The following is a 19,283-nucleotide window of genomic DNA, read 5'->3' on the forward strand; positions in this document are numbered from 1 at the left end:
GCTGCTACAGACTGGTTTATACTGGGATTAAAAGCTGCTACAGACTGGTTTATACTGGGATTGTAAGCTGCTACAGACTGGTTTATACTGGGATTAAAAGCTGCTACAGACTGGTTTATACTGGGATTAAAAGCTGCTACAGACTGGTTTATACTGGGATTAAAAGCTGCTACACACTGGTTTATACTGGGATTAAAAGCTATTACAGACTGGTTTATACTGGGATTAAAAGCTGCCACAGACTGGTTTATACTGGGATTAAAAGCTGCTACAGACTGGTTTATACTGGGATTAAAAGCTATTACAGACTGGTTTATACTGGGATTAAAAGCTGCTACAGACTGGTTTATACTGGGATTAAAAGCTGCTACAGACTGGTTTATACTGGGATTAAAAGCTGCTACAGACTGGTTTATACTGGGATTAAATGCTGCTACAGACTGGTTTATACTGGGATTAAAAGCTGTTACAGACTGGTTTATACTGGGATTAAAAGCTGCTACAGACTGGTTTATACTGGGATTAAAAGCTGCTACACACTGGTTTATACTGGGATTAAAAGCTGTTACAGACTGGTTTATACTGGGATTAAAAGCTGCTACACACTGGTTTATACTGGGATTAAAAGCTGCTACAGACTGGTTTATACTGAGATTAAAAGCTGCTACAGACTGGTTTATACTGGGATTAAAAGCTGTTACAGACTGGTTTATACTGGGATTAAAAGCTGTTACAGACTGGTTTATACTGGGATTAAAAGCTGTTACAGACTGGTTTATACTGGGATTAAAAGCTGTTACAGACTGGTTTATACTGGGATTAAATGCTGCTACAGACTGGTTTATACTGGGATTAAAAGCTGTTACACACTGGTTTATACTGGGATTAAAAGCTGTTACAGACTGGTTTATACTGGGATTAAAAGCTGCTACACACTGGTTTATACTGGGATTAAAAACTGCTACACACTGGTTTATACTGGGATTAAAAACTGCTACAGACTGGTTTATACTGGGATTAAAAGCTGTTACAGACTGGTTTATACTGGGATTAAAAGCTGCTACAGACTGGTTTATACTGGGATTAAAAGCTGTTACAGACTGGTTTATACTGGGATTAAAAGCTGCTACAGACTGGTTTATACTGGGATTAAAAGCTGCTACACACTGGTTTATACTGGGATTAAAAGCTGCTACACACTGGTTATACTGGGATTAAAAACTGCTACAGACTGGTTTATACTGGGATTAAAAGCTGCTACAGACTGGTTTACACTGGGATTAAAAGCTGCTACAGACTGTTTTATACTGGGATTAAAAGCTGCTACAGACTGGTTTATACTGGGATTAAAAGCTGCTACAGACTGGTTTATACTGGGATTAAAAGCTGCTACAGACTGGTTTATACTGGGATTAAAAGCTGCTACAGACTGGTTTATACTGGGATTAAAAGCTGTTACAGACTGGTTTATACTGGGATTAAAAGCTGTTACACACTGGTTTATACTGGGATTAAAAGCTGTTACAGACTGGTTTATACTGGGATTAAAAGCTGCTACAGACTGGTTTACACTGGGATTAAAAGCTGCTACAGACTGGTTTATACTGGGATTAAAAGCTGCTACAGACTGGTTTATACTGGGATTAAAAGCTGCTACAGACTGGTTTATACTGGGATTAAAAGCTGCTACAGACTGGTTTATACTGGGATTAAAAGCTGCTACAGACTGGTTTATACTGGGATTAAAAGCTGCTACAGACTGGTTTATACTGGGATTAAAAGCTGCTACACACTGGTTTATACTGGGATTAAAAGCTATTACAGACTGGTTTATACTGGGATTAAAAGCTGCTACAGACTGGTTTATACTGGGATTAAAAGCTGCTACAGACTGGTTTATACTGGGATTAAAGCTATTACAGACTGGTTTATACTGGGATTAAAAGCTGCTACAGACTGGTTTATACTGGGATTAAAAGCTGCTACAGACTGGTTTATATTGGGATTAAAAGCTGCTACAGACTGGTTTATACTGGGATTAAAAGCTGTTACAGACTGGTTTATACTGGGATTAAATGCTGCTACAGACTGGTTTATACTGGGATTAAAAGCTGTTACAGACTGGTTTATACTGGGATTAAAAGCTGCTACAGACTGGTTTATACTGGGATTAAAAGCTGCTACACACTGGTTTATACTGGGATTAAAAGCTGTTACAGACTGGTTTATACTGGGATTAAAAGCTGCTACACACTGGTTTATACTGGGATTAAAAGCTGCTACAGACTGGTTTACACTGAGATTAAAAGCTGCTACAGACTGGTTTTTACTGGGATTAAAAGCTGTTACAGACTGGTTTACACTGGGATTAAAAGCTGTTACAGACTGGTTTATACTGGGATTAAAAGCTGTTACAGACTGGTTTATACTGGATTAAATGCTGCTACAGACTGGTTTATACTGGGATTAAAAGCTGTTACAGACTGGTTTATACTGGGATTAAAAGCTGCTACACACTGGTTTATACTGGGATTAAAAGCTGCTACAGACTGGTTTATACTGGGATTAAAAGCTGCTACACACTGGTTTATACTGGGATTAAAAGCTGTTACAGACTGGTTTATACTGGGAACAAAAGCTGTTACACACTGGTTTATACTGGGATTAAAAGCTGCTACAGACTGGTTTATACTGGGATTAAAAGCTGCTACACACTGGTTTATACTGGGATTAAAAGCTGCTACAGACTGGTTTATACTGGGATTAAAAGCTGCTACACACTGGTTTATACTGGGATTAAAAGCTGTTACAGACTGGTTTATACTGGGATTAAAAGCTGTTACATACTGGTTTATACTGGGATTAAAAGCTGTTACAGACTGGTTTATACTGAGATTAAAAGCTGCTACAGACTGGTTTATACTGGGATTAAAAGCTGTTACAGACTGGTTGATACTGGGATTAAAAGCTGTTACAGACTGGTTTATACTGGGATTAAAAGCTGTTACAGACTGGTTTATACTGGGATTAAATGCTGCTACAGACTGGTTTATACTGGGATTAAAAGCTGTTACAGACTGGTTTATACTGGGATTAAAAGCTGCTACAGACTGGTTTATACTGGGATTAAAAGCTGCTACACACTGGTTTATACTGGGATTAAAAGCTGCTACAGACTGGTTTATACTGGGATTAAAAGCTGCTACACACTGGTTTATACTGGGATTAAAAGCTGCTACAGACTGGTTTATACTGGGATTAAAAGCTGCTACACACTGGTTTATACTGGGATTAAAAGCTGTTACAGACTGGTTTATACTGGGATTAAAAGCTGTTACATACTGGTTTATACTGGGATTAAAAGCTGCTACAGACTGGTTTATACTGAGATTAAAAGCTGCTACAGACTGGTTTATACTGGGATTAAAAGCTGTTACAGACTGGTTGATACTGGGACTAAATCAGCTGTGTTTGTATGGCAGCCCACAGGGTTCAGAAATGTGTGGGACCATCTAAAGTAATATTTTAAATCTGTAAATGTTTGGGAGTGACCGCACAGTCCTTATCCACTTTTAAAAGCAAGCTAAAGACTCAGTTGTTTAAGGTGCATTTCCACATTTAGCTTAACTAAATGTGTTAGAAAGATTTGTCCAGCTCTTTGGCTCAACCAAAGAAGAAGCTGCGTGCACTTAAGCCCAAAATGATATTGTGTGTTGAAATCGTGATATTGTATTTAAATAAAATGACTTAAAAAAAAATATAATATATATTATATATATATTATATACAATGGGGGAAATAAGTATTGGACACGTCAACTTTTTTCTCATTATACTTATTTCCAAAGATGCCATTCATGTGACATTTCTTCCAGACACTGGTATTAACTCAAATAATCCACGCATGAAAAGAAATCACAAGATTCAAATCCATAAATAGTGATTATGTGGAATTAAGTGCAATAACACAGGAAAAAAGTATTGAACACACCATGGGAAAGCTGTATAGTTTGGCAAGGAAAGGCACCATACCATCTCAAACCTGAAAGTAATTAGTCTTTGTACTTCCTATAAGTGCAAACCAACATCAGCTGGGTTAGTGCTAATTGATGGCCCTATGAACAGGTTGTTTTTTTTACTAAGTAGTCAAACAAGACACATCTCATGATGGGTAAAAGCAAGGAGCTCTCTCAAGACCTTCGCAGCCTGATTGTTGCTCAGCATCAGAATGGAACTGGTTATAGACTTATCTCAAAGAATCTGAGTATTCCAGTAAGCACCGTTGGGGCCATTATCCGCAAGTGGAAGAAGCATCACCTTATCATCAACAGGCTGCGCACAGGAGCTCCTCGCAAGATTTCTGACCAGGGAGTCAGAAAGATGGTCAGAAGAGTTCTCAAAGAGCCAAGGACCACCCGGAAAGCGCTCCAGAAAGACATGGAGGCAGCAGGTACAAGTGTTACAGAGAAAACGATAGGCAATGCACTCCACCGCCATGGCCTCTATGGACGTTCAGCCCGCAAGACTCCGTTCCTCAAAAAAAGGCATGTTGAAGCTCGTTTACAGTTTGCTAAACAGCATCTGGATAAGCCTGTGGAATACTGGGAGAATGTTGTCTGGTCAGATGAGACCAAAATTGAACTTTTTGGCTGTCATACTACACACCATGTTTGGAGGAGAAATGGCACTGCACATCACCCAAATAACACTATACCAACAGTGAAGTTTGGTGGTGGAAACATCATGGCGTGGGGTTGTTTCTCATCTCGGGGTACTGGCAGACTTCATATAATTGAAGGAGCAATGAATGGAAACATCTATCGGCACATTCTTGAGATGAACCTGCTGCCATCCACCAGGATGATGAAGATGAGACGTGGCTGGACCTTTCAACAGGACAATGATCCGAAGCACACGGCAAAGTTGACTCTCGAATGGTTTAAAAAAAAGAAAATCAATGTGTTAGAATGGCCCAGTCAATCACCTGACCTAAATCCGATTGAACATTTGTGGAAAGAACTAAAGATAGGGGTTCACCAGAGGGCACCAAAGAATATTCAAGATTTGAAGACAATCTGTGCGGAGGAATGGGCAAAAATCACACCTGAGCAGTGTGGGCGATTAGTTCATACATACAAGAAGCGTCTGGAAGCAGTCATTGCAAACAAAGGCTTCTCCACAAAGTATTAAACGAGTCTCAGATAGTGTGTTCAATACTTTTTTCCTGTGTTATTGCACTTAATTCCACATAATCACTATTTATGGATTTGAATCTTGTGATTTCTTTTCATGCGTGGATTATTTGAGTTAATACCAGTGTCTGGAAGAAATGTCACATGAATGGCATCTTTGGAAATAAATATAATGAGAAAAAAGTTGACGTGTCCAATACTTATTTCCCCCATTGTATATATATATATATATATATACACTGCCTCTAGCACTACATGACAGCACCTGGTCCAACTGGACTCAAAGCGGTCAGTCTATCACTTAATTATGACGTCCCATCTTGTTTGAATTCATGCTTGTGTTGTTCTTCCTCTCAAATGTAAGTCGCTTTGGATAAAAGCGTCTGCTAAATGACTGTAGAATAGAATAGAATAACTCTGCTGCCAGCTCTGGGTCGAATCCAGGTGTGTCAGAAGAACTTTAACAAAGCTGACTCGTCTTCAGGTGGTTCTGGGGTTTATAAACCGGAGTAATAATGATAAAAACAGCGGTGTATTTTACATGTTTGAGTTGTGTCTGCCTGAACATCAAACTCTTTCCAGTGCATCACCTGAGGGTTGATGGCTGGAACTCACATCAAGCTGTCAGACATTAAGACGTTCTGTATTCAAGATTCATTTCTGATTTATTTAAATTCACAGCAGTTTTCTCCTGGAAGCAATCAGCATCCAGAATCCACACCCAGTCCAGAATCCTGGTCAGGCGAAGGATCACAAGTCTTCCAGCTCCAAGGAGGAGAACAGAGTCAGACAGTTGACGTGGTGCTGAGTCTGCAGGTCGTCACGGTGACCGACTCCGACGGATTCAGCAGACCCCGAAGAGTCGTCACATCATCAGACCTCCACCGATCATTAACACACCTGGACCCGGGTCAAGATGTTTCCGTTTTCCAGCTGGCTGAAGCCATAATTTCCAATGTTCGCTCTGTCTGTGCGCGTGGCGTGCTGAGACAGGATGTGATGTAATGACATGTTGGCGTGTAAATAACTTAAATAATAGCAGGACGTTTTTATAGTAAAAGGAGAAAATCTAAACCGGTTCTAGAGGAAAGGAAACCTTAAATTATTTCTGTTGTGATCTGATCCAAAATAAAAACACCTCAAAGGACAAAATAAAAACAGTTACTGAATATAAAAATATAAAATAATGGAGTAATGACAGAAAATAGCATGAACTTGATCTTCTAGAGGTGAGTTCTGGTTCTTGGTTCTAAGTAAAAACCTCACTGGGATTTTCCCTTGAACAGAGTTTACTTAAATCCTGCAGGTGTCTTTATGCAGGATCATTGTCAACATTTTCCTCCACTTTTTTCTGTTTTAGAGGAAATATATACAGTTTATCATGATAAAGTAAAAAAATATGGCTTACAGGATATTTGGGCCAGCCTGTGTAAAATAATGGTTTCCTAGTTCTGCCGCTGGATTCTGTTCCCACGCAGCTCAGAGGCCTTCAGATACTTAAGAAGATTTCTACAGTACAAGACGGTAAATTCCACTTAGCAGGAAAATATTCTCACACGCTAAATACACACAAATCCGTGGTAAGCAGGCTGGTTAATGAGGCCTGGAGTCTAACGTCACCACGACGTCTCCGTGGACCTCTGGCTTGTTGTGCCTGGGTTCTCCAGATCTGTTGGGTTGTTAGTCAGAACCGCATGCTGCTGCAGGAAACGAGTGCCATGCCGGTATTTGCCTGAGTGACTGTGAGGAAACAGCTGGTCCTGACGGAGGAGCTCGTCCTGCATGTCCTCCATCTTGGATACCTCCTCCTCGGGAGGGTAAACCACCACCTCAGGGATCCCTGCTCCCCCTGAAAGCCCCTCAGGAGCGGAGCTGCGACGTGGCGCTCCACCAGAGTAGGAGGCAGCGGGGAGGGGCAGGGTGAGGTAAGGAGGGCAGGGCTCGGACATGTGGCGGCCATGGCGGTAAAGGGTGGCCGTGTCCTGAGGCAAGGAGGTGGAGCTTGAGAGGAAGTGTCCTAACAGGAAGGAGGCACGGAGGGAAAGGCGAGGGGTGGAGGTGTCGTACAAGGCCTCGGAGCGACGGAGGAGAGACAGACTAGAGGAGGAGAGACCCTCCCCTTACAGAGGAAGAGGAAGAAAGAAAACAGGTGAGAAAGATGAGAGATGCAAACATGCAGAAACACCAGGGCCTCATTCACAGATCAATCACACTGATCGATCACAACCCTGAGACAAAAATGTAAATAAAAACAGAATCTCATCAACATATTTTAAGATTATATATAAGATTTAAGATTTTAGAAGAACAACAACACATCAGATGATGAAACAGACGTTTCACCATGTGACGAAAATATGAGCTGATAGTGAATCTGATGCAGCAACACGTCTGGAAAACGTTGGAACAGGAGCAACAAAAGGCTGGAAAAGTACCTGGTTAGAATCAGAAACGCTACCTGGTGTCTCTCAGTGTGGAACAGACTGGAATAAAATATAACTCATGATCATCCGGAGCAGAGAGGATTCAAAGCAGATGTTTGCCGACTTTGTTTTGTCTGGTAAGAGACTGAATGTCAGTGATGAGTAAATATTTGGGGCTTTGACTGCAGACCTGGCTGATGGTAGGGACATTTAGACAACGTCCAATGCTTTATGGACAGGCCAACATGCTAATCAGAAGGTTTGGAAAACATCTGGAGGAGCATTTGACAACTAATCAGGTTACCTGGCAAGAGGTCAGTAACATGACTGGGTATAAAAGGAGCATTTCAGAGAGGCAGATGGACAGATCTTCACCAATCTGAGACAAACTGTGTCTAGAAACTATGAAGATCCACCATCTACAGTGTAGAATATCATCAGAAGATTCAGATAATCAGTGTGCATGCTGGTGATGTTCTGCATTAAAGTCAGACATGATTCTCTACTGGAAACCACTGCATGGACTCAGATCTTCACATCTGTGAAGCTCCATCAATGCTGAAAAGTACATGGAGGTTTTAGAGCAACATCTGCTCCATCCAGACAACGTCTCTTTCAGGGAAGGCCTTGCAGATTTCAGCAAGACGATGCTGAACCACATCCTGCATCCATCACAGCAGCATGGCTTCACAGGAGAAGAGTCCGGCTGCTGAACTGGCCTGCCTGCAGTCCAGACCTGGAACTACTTTTTACACCGTGCCGAACATCACCCTGGAACTACTTTTTCCAGACGTGTTGCTGCATCAGATTCACTATCAGCTCATATTTTCCATCATGTGGTGAAATGTCTCCGTTTCATCCTCTGACATGTTTGTCTTCTACTGGTAATAAACTACGGGTTGCTGAGATTTATAAATCTTTTAGTTCTCTTTCTAGGTACATTTTACACAGCACTCCAACTTGTAGAGTTGTGATTGTAGAAAGCGTAAGCAGGTAAATAACAGTCACAAGTTTGGACATTATCCAGGACGACCGGCTTAAAAATGAATTAAGGGTAAGTAAGTAGTGATGGAGAGCTGCACATGAAGCTGCAGCTCCATTCAGACCTGTTTCTCCGGAGTTCTGATCAGGTTCTTTTATTCTGTGGAAATAAATGAGGGCTGTTTCCAAACTTGTGACCTCTGCTGTAAACGTGACTCCTCACAGTCAGCAAGTCGCAACATGACTCGGGTTAGAGCAGAACATTCCTCCGACCGCACCTGAAAACGCTGACTCGCCACACGGTTATTAGCTGGTTATTAACTAACCGACTCAGCAGGTTAGTTACTGCTGAACATCAGGAAGCAGAACCATTACAGCTGACCACAACAGTGTTAAAATGCATCCATCAGCATTCTGTTAATGAATATCATGGCACTCAGAGTTGGGTCACGTACGTTACTGTGACAGCACAATGCCATGCACCAATCAGAGGCCCATCGCCTTGTCACCCCGTTACCTCAACCAATCAAACCGGCAGATTCTGAACTCTGCCCGACAACATTCGACTGAACCCCTAAAACTCGGATTTAGCTCCCAAAAAGAAAAAAAAACATTTTGACATGAGAGAGAGAAAAACAGGAATCACATGGAAAATAAATAAAAATAAACAAAAAAAGACGTCAAAAAGGAGCAGAGGAGTAATCCTGAAAGTCACAGAAACTGCGAATTACAAGTATCCAACATCTGTCCAACATCTGTACCAACAAAGGTCCATACAACAAAGCAACAGAAGGACGTCTGTACGAACAATAGCTGTACAAATAAACATCTTATAAATACAAATCCATATGAAAAATGTGTAAAAATAAACTTTTGTACACAAACATCCATATCAGTAAAAATGTTTTTGAAAATCCTCATATGAATAAACGTCACGTTTAAACAAAAATCCATACGATTAAATGTTTATATGAACAGACATCTTAAAAAAAATGTCCGTATGAACAAACTGGTCTTTGATATATATTATATATTATATTATATATTATATTATATTATATTATATTATATATTATATTATATAATATTATATATTATATTGTATTATATATTATATTATATTATATTATATTATATATTATATTATATATTATATTATATTATATTATATTATATTATATATTATATTATATTATATTATATTATATAATATATTATATTATATTATATTATATTATATGATATTATATTATATATTATATTATATTATATTATATCAGTTAGAGATGGGACTTCAATGTCATTTTTACGATTAGTTAATTAGAGAAAAAAATAATGCGTAAAAAAATGTATGCATTTAATCACAGTTTGCTTGCCAAACAACGCAGAACAGTGCACGGTTTCCACGTGCACGTCAGAGCTCAACGTTGGTGCTACATTCAGCGAGTTTTCAGACGCATCCAATGACTGTTTCCAAGAAGCGACGAGCAATAAATGTAGAGACTTTTTCTGGTGTTATTGGAGACTTTTGGAAACTGAGGGGAAAGGACATCTACTTCTTAATGAGCAGCACTTCCTCAGGCCCCTCCCCCGTCCTCAGGCCCCTCCCCCGTACATCAGCTTCCAGCTCCAGATCCGGAGACGTTCCCTTTGCTCCAGAACCGGGCTGGGAGCTGTGGCTGGCTGATCCCGTCCTGGCTTACCGTCACATTAATGCCTGTTAATGAAGCGTGTGGAGGAGAACATGTAGGAAGTTAAAGTTCTGTAACATGTTGTAGACTCTTAATCAGAGAACAGCTGCTGCTTAAAGGACTTTAAATGACTGTGATGGAACTGGGTTCCGGGTTCCACCCTGTGCCGGCTTTCACAGACACAGTGCAGTGGGCCGAGGTTCTCTCACCAGATGAAAGAAAAACTGTGGTCGAAGGCTTGCGTTTTCTGGGAGCTTTATTGTGGTGAGCGCTCCTTAGGAAGTGGTGAGGTGATCCAGCGCTGGTGATATTTACAATGATATTTACAATATTTACAGTTTGACGAGGATGTCGTCCAATACTCATTCACTCTCACTAGTTTCCGCAATCCATCTAATCCACCACCCTTGGCATCATTCTCATCCTTCATCCAACAATCTTCATCCCTTCATTTATATATAACCAAAAAAATCCCTTCAGCCCCCCCTCTTTAAAGGGTGCTTCTGGCAAAAAGGGGTGTGTCTGGCAGGACAACCAATCACATCACATCTCTACTCATGACATTCAGCTGAACACAATCTACTCATCAGGTAAGTAATCACATCAATTACATCATCCCCAAAAACTCACAGGTAAGTGAACAGGTAAAATACAAAACAAATAGAAACAATAACCATTCCCCTCCAAACAGGTAGGTATGTTTGTGTGTGTGCCGTAGGTGATTGGAACTACCACTATGGTGACAGCTGACCCTGTCACATTATCCCCCCCCTCCAGAAGGTTCACCATGTGGGGGGAAACCTTGACAAAAAGTCGGCCACGACGTTTGTGTTGCCGGATCGGTGACGAATGGTAAATCTAAACGGTTGCAGAGATAAATACCACCGGGTCAGCCTGTGATTCTGGTCCCGCATGGCATTTATCCAGGTGAGTGCTTTGTGATCTGTCTCGAGATCAAACTCTCTACCTAGGAGGTAATATTTTAGGCTCTCCAAGGCCCATTTGATGGCTAATCCCTCTTTTTCTATTGTTGCATAGCGAGTTTCTCGTGGACAGAGTTTGCGACTGAGATAAAGAATGGGGTGTTCCTCACCTTCTTCTCCCTGGGACAAGACGGCTCCGATTCCTATGCCTGATGCGTCCACCTGGACAAGGAATCGCTTTGTGAAGTCGGGACTTCGGAGTACTGGGGATGAACAGAGACGTTCTTTCAATGCCCTAAATGACTTTTCACAGTCTTCAGTCCATTTCAGGGGGTTTCTCTGGGTTTTGGCCGTGAGGGCAGTTAAAGGGGCCGCGATGCTGGCGAAGTGAGGAACGAACCTTCGGTACCATCCGGCAAGTCCGAGGAATGATCTCACTTCCTTCTTGGTTTTTGGCTGGGGACAGTTCCGGATTGCCTCCACCTTATTGATCTGCGGACGAACTTCCCCTCCTCCAATGCAGTATCCCAGGTATTGGACCTCAGTCTTGGCCCAAACGCACTTCTCCACATTCAAAGTCAGTCCTGCTCTTTGGATGGCTCCTAAGACTTTGGTGAGGTCTCGGAGATGGTCAGTCCAGGTCTGACTGTAGATCACTACATCGTCCAGATAGGCCGCACTGCAGTTGTCACACTCCCTCAATGCTTGGTCCATGAGTCGTTGGAAGGTAGCTGGGGCTCCATGTAGTCCAAAGGGCATTACTTTGAACTGGTACAGCCCAGTGGGTGTTCGGAAAGCAGTGTAGGGTCGGCATGATGGTTCCAACGGCACTTGCCAATACCCCTTGCAAAGGTCCAAGGTGGTGATGTAGACGGCTGAACCAAGACGATCCAGTAGTTCATCGATGCGTGGCATCGGGTAGGCATCAAAGGCAGACACAGCGTTGAGTTTTCTGAAATCTATGCAAGGTCGAAGGGCTCCTGTCTTCTTGGTGAGGAGGACCAATGGACTACACCATTCTGAAGTGGATGACTCAATGATGTCTAACTCCAGCATGGTGGAGATTTCTTGCTTCAGCTTGCAGACGAGCTGTTGTGGAATCCGGTACGGACGTTGTCTGATGGGGATCAATGTCTTTAATCGGATGTGGTGTTGGATAAGGGCTGTACGTCCCGGCGTGGCACGAAACAGACCCGGAACCATGCTGAAGACCTGTTGAAGATCTGCAGCTCTTTGTGAAGACAGATGCTGTATGTCCGGTATGTCGGCACATGTAGAGGGTTCCCCTCCTGGATCTTCTCGCTGTTTCTCCAAGGCAACCAAACTGACTGAGGCTGCAGACGTTTGGTCCGTCTTCCATTCTTTCAGGAGGTTTATGTGATAAACCTGGTGAGTCTTCTTCTTTTCCGGGTGGTGAACCTCATAGGTTACAGGTCCCATCTTCCTGGTCACCGTATAGGGTCCTTGCCATTTAGCCAACAGCTTGCAGGTAGACGATGGCAATAACAATAGAACCTTCTGTCCAGGCTGTAGCTCTCGGTGTCGGGCTCTCTGGTCGTACCATGTCTTCTGGGCACGTTTGGCCTCCTGTAGGTGGTGTTCCGCCTCATCTTGATACCGGGCCAGTCGTTCTTTCATTTCCAATATGAAATGGATGATGCTTCGTTCTGATGGGGTCTGATTTCCCGATGGCTCCTCCCACCTCTGGCGGAGAAGGTCCAACGGTCCTTGAACATCCCATCCATAGAGGAGTTCAAAGGGTGCGAAGCCCGTAGACATCTGTGGCACCTCTCGGTAGGCAAAAAGTAGGAAGGGCAGCCACCGATGCCAATCTCTTCCTGTATCGCTGACAAACTTTTGTAGCATGCGCTTCAGGGTCTGGTTGAAGCGCTCCACGAGTCCATCTGTTTGTGGATGATAGGGAGTAGTCTTTATGGGTTTAATGCCTAGTTGAGCATGAAACTGCTTCATTAAGCGAGACGTGAAGTTGGTTCCCTGATCAGTGATGATTTCATCAGGTATTCCAAGTCTGGAGAAGAGTTCGACTAACGCGTTAACTACTGCTGTGGTGGTAATTGTTCGTAGTGGGAATGCTTCTGGATACCGTGTAGCATAATCACAAATGACAAGGATATACTGGTGCCCTTGGCTACTCTTAACGAGCGGACCAATAATGTCCATGGCGATGCGACGGAAAGGCGTTGTAATGGTTGGAAGTGGAAATAATGCAGCGCGATCGGAAACGCGTACCGGGCTGGTTTTCTGGCATATGGGACACATAGCCACATAATTTTGCACATCCTTATACATGTCTGGCCAGAAAAAACGTGCGCTGACTCTTAAGTACGTCTTGTGACGACCGAGATGACCTGCCCAAGGTATGGTGTGTGCGATGTGCATGACTGTAGTGCGACAGGATCTAGGCACTATCAGTCTTTTCAGATTGTCAGTTTGCAGGTACAATCTTTCATTTTCTAAGACCACTCTTTCACTTCCATAAGTTGCATCATTAGTCTTTAGCTTTTCCCATAATGGTTTCAATGATCTATCGTGTTTCTGTAAATCAGTTATGTCATCAGGCACTTTCCATACATCATTCACAGATAACTCTGAAACAGACTGGATAGAACTCCCCATTTTCTTAGCTTCACGACGTTGTTGCCGTGTCTTTTTCACTCGGAGCTTGCCTTCTCCAAACAGACTATCGTGGAAGTCTGGAAGAGGGGACAAACCGAGTTTTACCTGGGCTCTGGTTGTAACCGGGCCTGATACGTTCTCACCCATGTCTACATTCGATTTGCATGTCTTAGCATTAGCTGGGAGACCAAGAGAATATAAAAGTTCAAACAACAGAGGCATGTCTCGACCCACAATAACATCCACTGGTAAGTTTTCTACAACACCCACATTCATAATGTATGGCTGATCATCCACACATAACGTGATTTCTGTACGTGGGTAAGTATGATTATCTCCGTGTACACACATGATATTCAGCATGTTGTCATACTCCAAACCAGCCAATGACACCAAATGTCTGCTAACCAGGGAAGTAAAACTCCCACCGTCCAACATTGCTGTAGCAGATTGACCATTTACGAGCACCTGTTTACATGTTCGTGGTGGTCGCACCTCATGTCCATGCTGTGCTTCCTCCCGCGGCACATAACATGCCCCAGACATTTTGGATTTCCTTAATGGGCAGTCTGCTGCTTTATGACCGGATTGTTGGCAATAATAACATAAAAGTGTCTTACCGGTCGAAGTTGCCCTGATACCTGAAGTCTGGCGATAACGGGGTACTTCCTCCTCTGTCCAACGTGACGTCGGTGCACGGTTCTGCAGCGGTGTCTCGGTGTGTTGTTGTGCTCCCCGCGTTGATCTGTTGCACACACCTTTCCTCGCGTTAACGTACTGAGACGCTAACGTAGCGGCTTGTAATCCAGACTCGGGGTCGTGTTCCCGCACCCAGGTGCGTACATCCTGTGGCAAAACCCGTAACAGCTGCTCGGTGATAATCCGTTCTCCGATCTGCTCCTTGGTGCTTTGTTCCGGCTGGATCCAGCGCCGGTACAAACCACGTAGCCGATGATAAGTCTCAATCGGGGATTCACCCGTGGGGACAGAAGACTGGCGGAAGTTCTGCGGGTAGGATTCCGCAGAAACATCGAACTTGGCCAAGAGCGCACTCTTAAGGTCCTGATAAGAGTGAGCTTTTTCCTCGTCCATCGTGCTGTAAGCGTCCAGCGCTTTACCGGATAATAATGGCACGAGGCGACACGCCAACTCGCTGTCCGGCCATTTCCAGGTCCGTGCAATCCGCTCAAATCTCAACAGATAATTTTCGATGTCCTCTCCTGACTGGTAAGGCGGCAGTTTTGGCTGTGCAGCATACACCCGTTCCACAGCTGGTTGCTCAGCTCTGATTTCCGGCCTTTCCCTCTCTGGTTGTCGACGCGGTGCTGGCGTCGGGAGAATCAGGTGACCGCTGGGACTGCTGGCTGTCACTGTGCTGCTGCCAGGTGTTGATGTTATCACTGTTGTTGGGTGTCTCGCCGGGGTTTGAGCAGGGGGCTGGAGCGACACCTTGATTCCGCGTAGCTCCTGTAGCATACTCTCCTCTCTTTTCTGCTGTAACGTCAGGAAGCTCCTCAGCAGCGTCTCCAGATCACTGCGTCCTCTCCCAGACGGTCCCGGATCGGCTGTAGACGGTACAGGTGCATCCTCCTCGGAAGCGGCCTCCGTGTCCCATTCCGTCTCGTCCTCCTGGATGGCGGCGGTTGCTTGTGAGCGGAGGCCCCGTCGTCGGATCGGCTTCGGGCGGCCTCGCGATGCCATGGTCTGGTTTGTTGTTGTTGAAGATGGATCGATGATTTCCGTATCCCACCACTGCCACCATTTGTGATGGAACTGGGTTCCGGGTTCCACCCTGTGCCGGCTTTCACAGACACAGTGCAGTGGGCCGAGGTTCTCTCACCAGATGAAAGAAAAACTGTGGTCGAAGGCTTGCGTTTTCTGGGAGCTTTATTGTGGTGAGCGCTCCTTAGGAAGTGGTGAGGTGATCCAGCGCTGGTGATATTTACAATGATATTTACAATATTTACAGTTTGACGAGGATGTCGTCCAATACTCATTCACTCTCACTAGTTTCCGCAATCCATCTAATCCACCACCCTTGGCATCATTCTCATCCTTCATCCAACAATCTTCATCCCTTCATTTATATATAACCAAAAAAATCCCTTCAGCCCCCCCTCTTTAAAGGGTGCTTCTGGCAAAAAGGGGTGTGTCTGGCAGGACAACCAATCACATCACATCTCTACTCATGACATTCAGCTGAACACAATCTACTCATCAGGTAAGTAATCACATCAATTACATCATCCCCAAAAACTCACAGGTAAGTGAACAGGTAAAATACAAAACAAATAGAAACAATAACCATTCCCCTCCAAACAGGTAGGTATGTTTGTGTGTGTGCCGTAGGTGATTGGAACTACCATTATGGTGACAGCTGACCCTGTCACAATGACTCTTTAACTTTAGGTCTGTTCATTTTGGGATTTTTCTTTTTCTACTGTTTAGAATTGAAATGCAATTAAATGCATTTTATCAGACATGACTAGAGCCTGAGTTTACAAAATGAATGTCTGTGTCGATTATTTGATTCAGTCTAAAAATGCTAAAATACATTTAAATGATAAAATTTAGCTTTTTGGGCAAATATTGTCATGCAATTAAAATGAGCTATGACCACGAGCTGTGGGTAGTGACCGAAAGAACAAGATCGCGAATACAAGCGGCCGAAATGAGTTTCCTCCGCAGGGTGGCCGGGCTCTCCCTTAGAGATAGGGTGAGAAGCTCGGTGATCCGGGAGGGGCTCAGAGTAGAGCCGCTGCTCCTCCACATCGAGAGGAGCCAGATGAGGTGGCTCGGGCATCTGGTTAGGATGCCTCCCGGACGCCTCCCTGATGAGGTGTTCCGGGCATGTCCCACCGGAAAGAGGCCCCGGGGAAGACCCAGGACACGCTGGACGGACTACATCTCTGGGCTGGCCTGGGAACGCCTCGGGAACCCTCTGGATGAGCTGGTGAATGTAGCCGGGGAGAGGGAAGTCTGGGTTTCCCTGCTTAGGCAGCTGCCCCCGCGACCCGAACACGGACAAGAGGTAGAAAATGGACGGATTAAAATGCAATTAATCAAGATTAATTACACATCCTGTAATTAATTAGATTAATTTTTTATCAAGTCCCACCAATAATATCAATAGATTATTCAGTGGAAAAGACGTTTCTGTCCTTCCTGGTGTTGGTCAGATCTACGTCGCATGCTATGGGTGAACAGTTGGAACCTTATAATTCTCACATTAAAGATACTTGTCTTTCTGTTTACTGCTCCCTGCCGGATCCAAAAATCTGATCGTCCTGCAGATCAATATTTAAAAGGTGAACATCAGAATGACAAGAGCGCTGCGACCTCACCGTTGCGGTCCAGTAAATGCGAGTCCGATTGTTTCTTGCCTATGTCAGCGAAGGACCGGACCAGAGGGATGCGATTACTCAGCTTCTTCTCGTTCTGATGGTGGTGACGCCTCAACATGGCCTCCTTCACCTTCTCCCGAACTCCTCCTTCCAGCTGACCCGAGGCCAGCATGCTGTCGATCACCATGTCTGAATGAGGAGAAAGACAAGGAGGAAGATAAAATGGTCAGCTGATGATTTCTAACAACTCTGTGATCATTGCTGTTGTCTAATGGAGCAATCCCTGCAGATGTAATGAGATGTGGTGTTGCCGCTTTGACTCGCACACAGCGCTTGGACTCACCCGTGTGTTGGACTTACCTGCGCTGACTCGCTCCCGTAGCTTAGACTAGCCCGCGGCGCTTCAACTTGCTCATGTCGCTTAAACAAATCTGGGTGGCGTGCGTCAGTCAAAGCGGCTTCGACTCGCCCACGTGTTGAACTCGCTTGCATCGCGTAGACTAGCGCGTGCCACCTGGACTCGCTCCCACCACTTGGAGTCGCACTCGCTGCCTGGACTCGAGTGAGTTGCTTAGACTTGCTCATGTGGCTTAGACTCACGCATGCTGCCTGGACTAGAGCGTGTCGCTTAAACTCGTTCCTGCCACTTAAAGCGCTGCCTTGGACTCGCTCGCGTCACCCGTACTGGAGAACGCCACCTGGACTCGCTCGCGTCGCCCGTACTGGAGAACGCCACCTGGACTCGCTCGCGTCGCCCGCACTGGAGAACGCCACCTGGACTCGCTCGCGTCGCCCGTACTGGAGAACGCCACCTGGACTCGCTCGCGTCGCCCGTACTGGAGAACGCCACCTGGACTCGCTCGCGTCGCCCGTACTGGAGAACGCCACCTGGACTCGCTCGCGTCGCCCGTACTGGAGAACGCCACCTGGACTCGCTCACGTCGCTTAAACTTGCTCACAGCACTTAGAGCCCCGCCTTGGACTCGCTCGCGTTGCCCATACGGGCGAATGCCACCTGGACTCGCTCACATCGCTTAAACTTGCTCGCACCGCTTAGACTTGAGCGCACCTCCTGGACTCGCTCACGTCACCCGGACTCGCGCGTGCTGCCTGGACTCAAGCGTGTCACTTAGACTCGCGTTGCTTAGACTGGCTCACGTCTCCCAGACTTGAGCACGCCACCTGGACTCATACGCTAGTCGGCGTGCTGACCTGCGATCTCCTCGATGGTGTTGGCTCTCATGTCGAGCAGCACGGTGCCGTTCAGGATGCAGGAACGCAGCTCAAACAGGCTGTGCAGGGACAGAGTGGCCACGTAGGGTTTACTCCAGCGCTCCCCGCCGTCCTCCACGTCTTCCTCAAATTTCAACCACCTGAAAGCAATCAGAGAACAAAGCCAACATGAGCAGGACATCTCTATGAAACTTTGTTTGGTTGTCAGGCTGCTCAGATGTCTGGCGTTTCCTGGCTCTGCAGAAATCCTCAGTCTGACGTCTATTCATAGCTTTAAATGGAGGTTCATCATATTTACTCTGCAGTGGAAACATACGCCCTCATGTTTGTCATGTTTTGTTGAGGTTGTCCAACACCACATGATTCTCCTCGCATGGGACTGCCGGCCTGAAGTAAAACATCAGTGATGAAGATGAGAACACTGAGGGCCTGATTAACTAAGATTCCTGATAAAGAGCACAAACGTGTGTGTACACATAAATAGATTGCACATGTTGTTTCTTTATGATTTGCTAGTGAGGCGATAAACTAAGAATGTTGATAACAGGTGCAAGGATTAAAAGGTCAAGTTTACCTTCATGCCAACTGTGAGGGGGCTGAATTTGTTTCTAACTCATCCATTTCAATGTTATTTAATCTTGAAATTCAGCATAATTAAGGACATGTCCTTTTGATTGACAGGTATCCAATATCCGTGGAAAGAAGAGAGAGTGTAACATAACCGCGGTTTTTAGCCGGCTAACAGCGCGCCTTAGCTTTTTCTTCTAGGGAAAACACACAAAATGGACCGTACAATCCTGGGAGAGCCTGCATAGTAAAGTGCAACATGTCTTGCTTGTGCAACCAAGTTTGTGTGTTTT

At 44.7% G+C, this 19,283-nt stretch overlaps 1 protein-coding gene across 2 annotated transcripts in view; it reads right to left on the bottom strand.

Annotated features, from left to right (window-relative positions):
• LOC121641435 (sodium bicarbonate cotransporter 3-like) overlaps positions 1-19,283 on the bottom strand; it is an 84,404-nt gene that overhangs the window by 35,110 nt on the left and 30,011 nt on the right. For both annotated transcript variants that reach the window (XM_041987548.1, XM_041987547.1), the window contains exons 5-6: positions 18,403-18,563; positions 17,191-17,379 (exon numbers count right to left, since the gene is read on the bottom strand). In XM_041987548.1, coding sequence (XP_041843482.1) covers positions 17,191-17,379; positions 18,403-18,563 — 350 coding nt within the window. The remainder of the gene's footprint in view (positions 1-17,190; positions 17,380-18,402; positions 18,564-19,283) is intronic.

This window comes from Melanotaenia boesemani, chromosome 6, assembly GCF_017639745.1.
Source record: "Melanotaenia boesemani isolate fMelBoe1 chromosome 6, fMelBoe1.pri, whole genome shotgun sequence".
Classification (NCBI taxonomy): Eukaryota; Metazoa; Chordata; class Actinopteri; order Atheriniformes; family Melanotaeniidae; genus Melanotaenia; species Melanotaenia boesemani.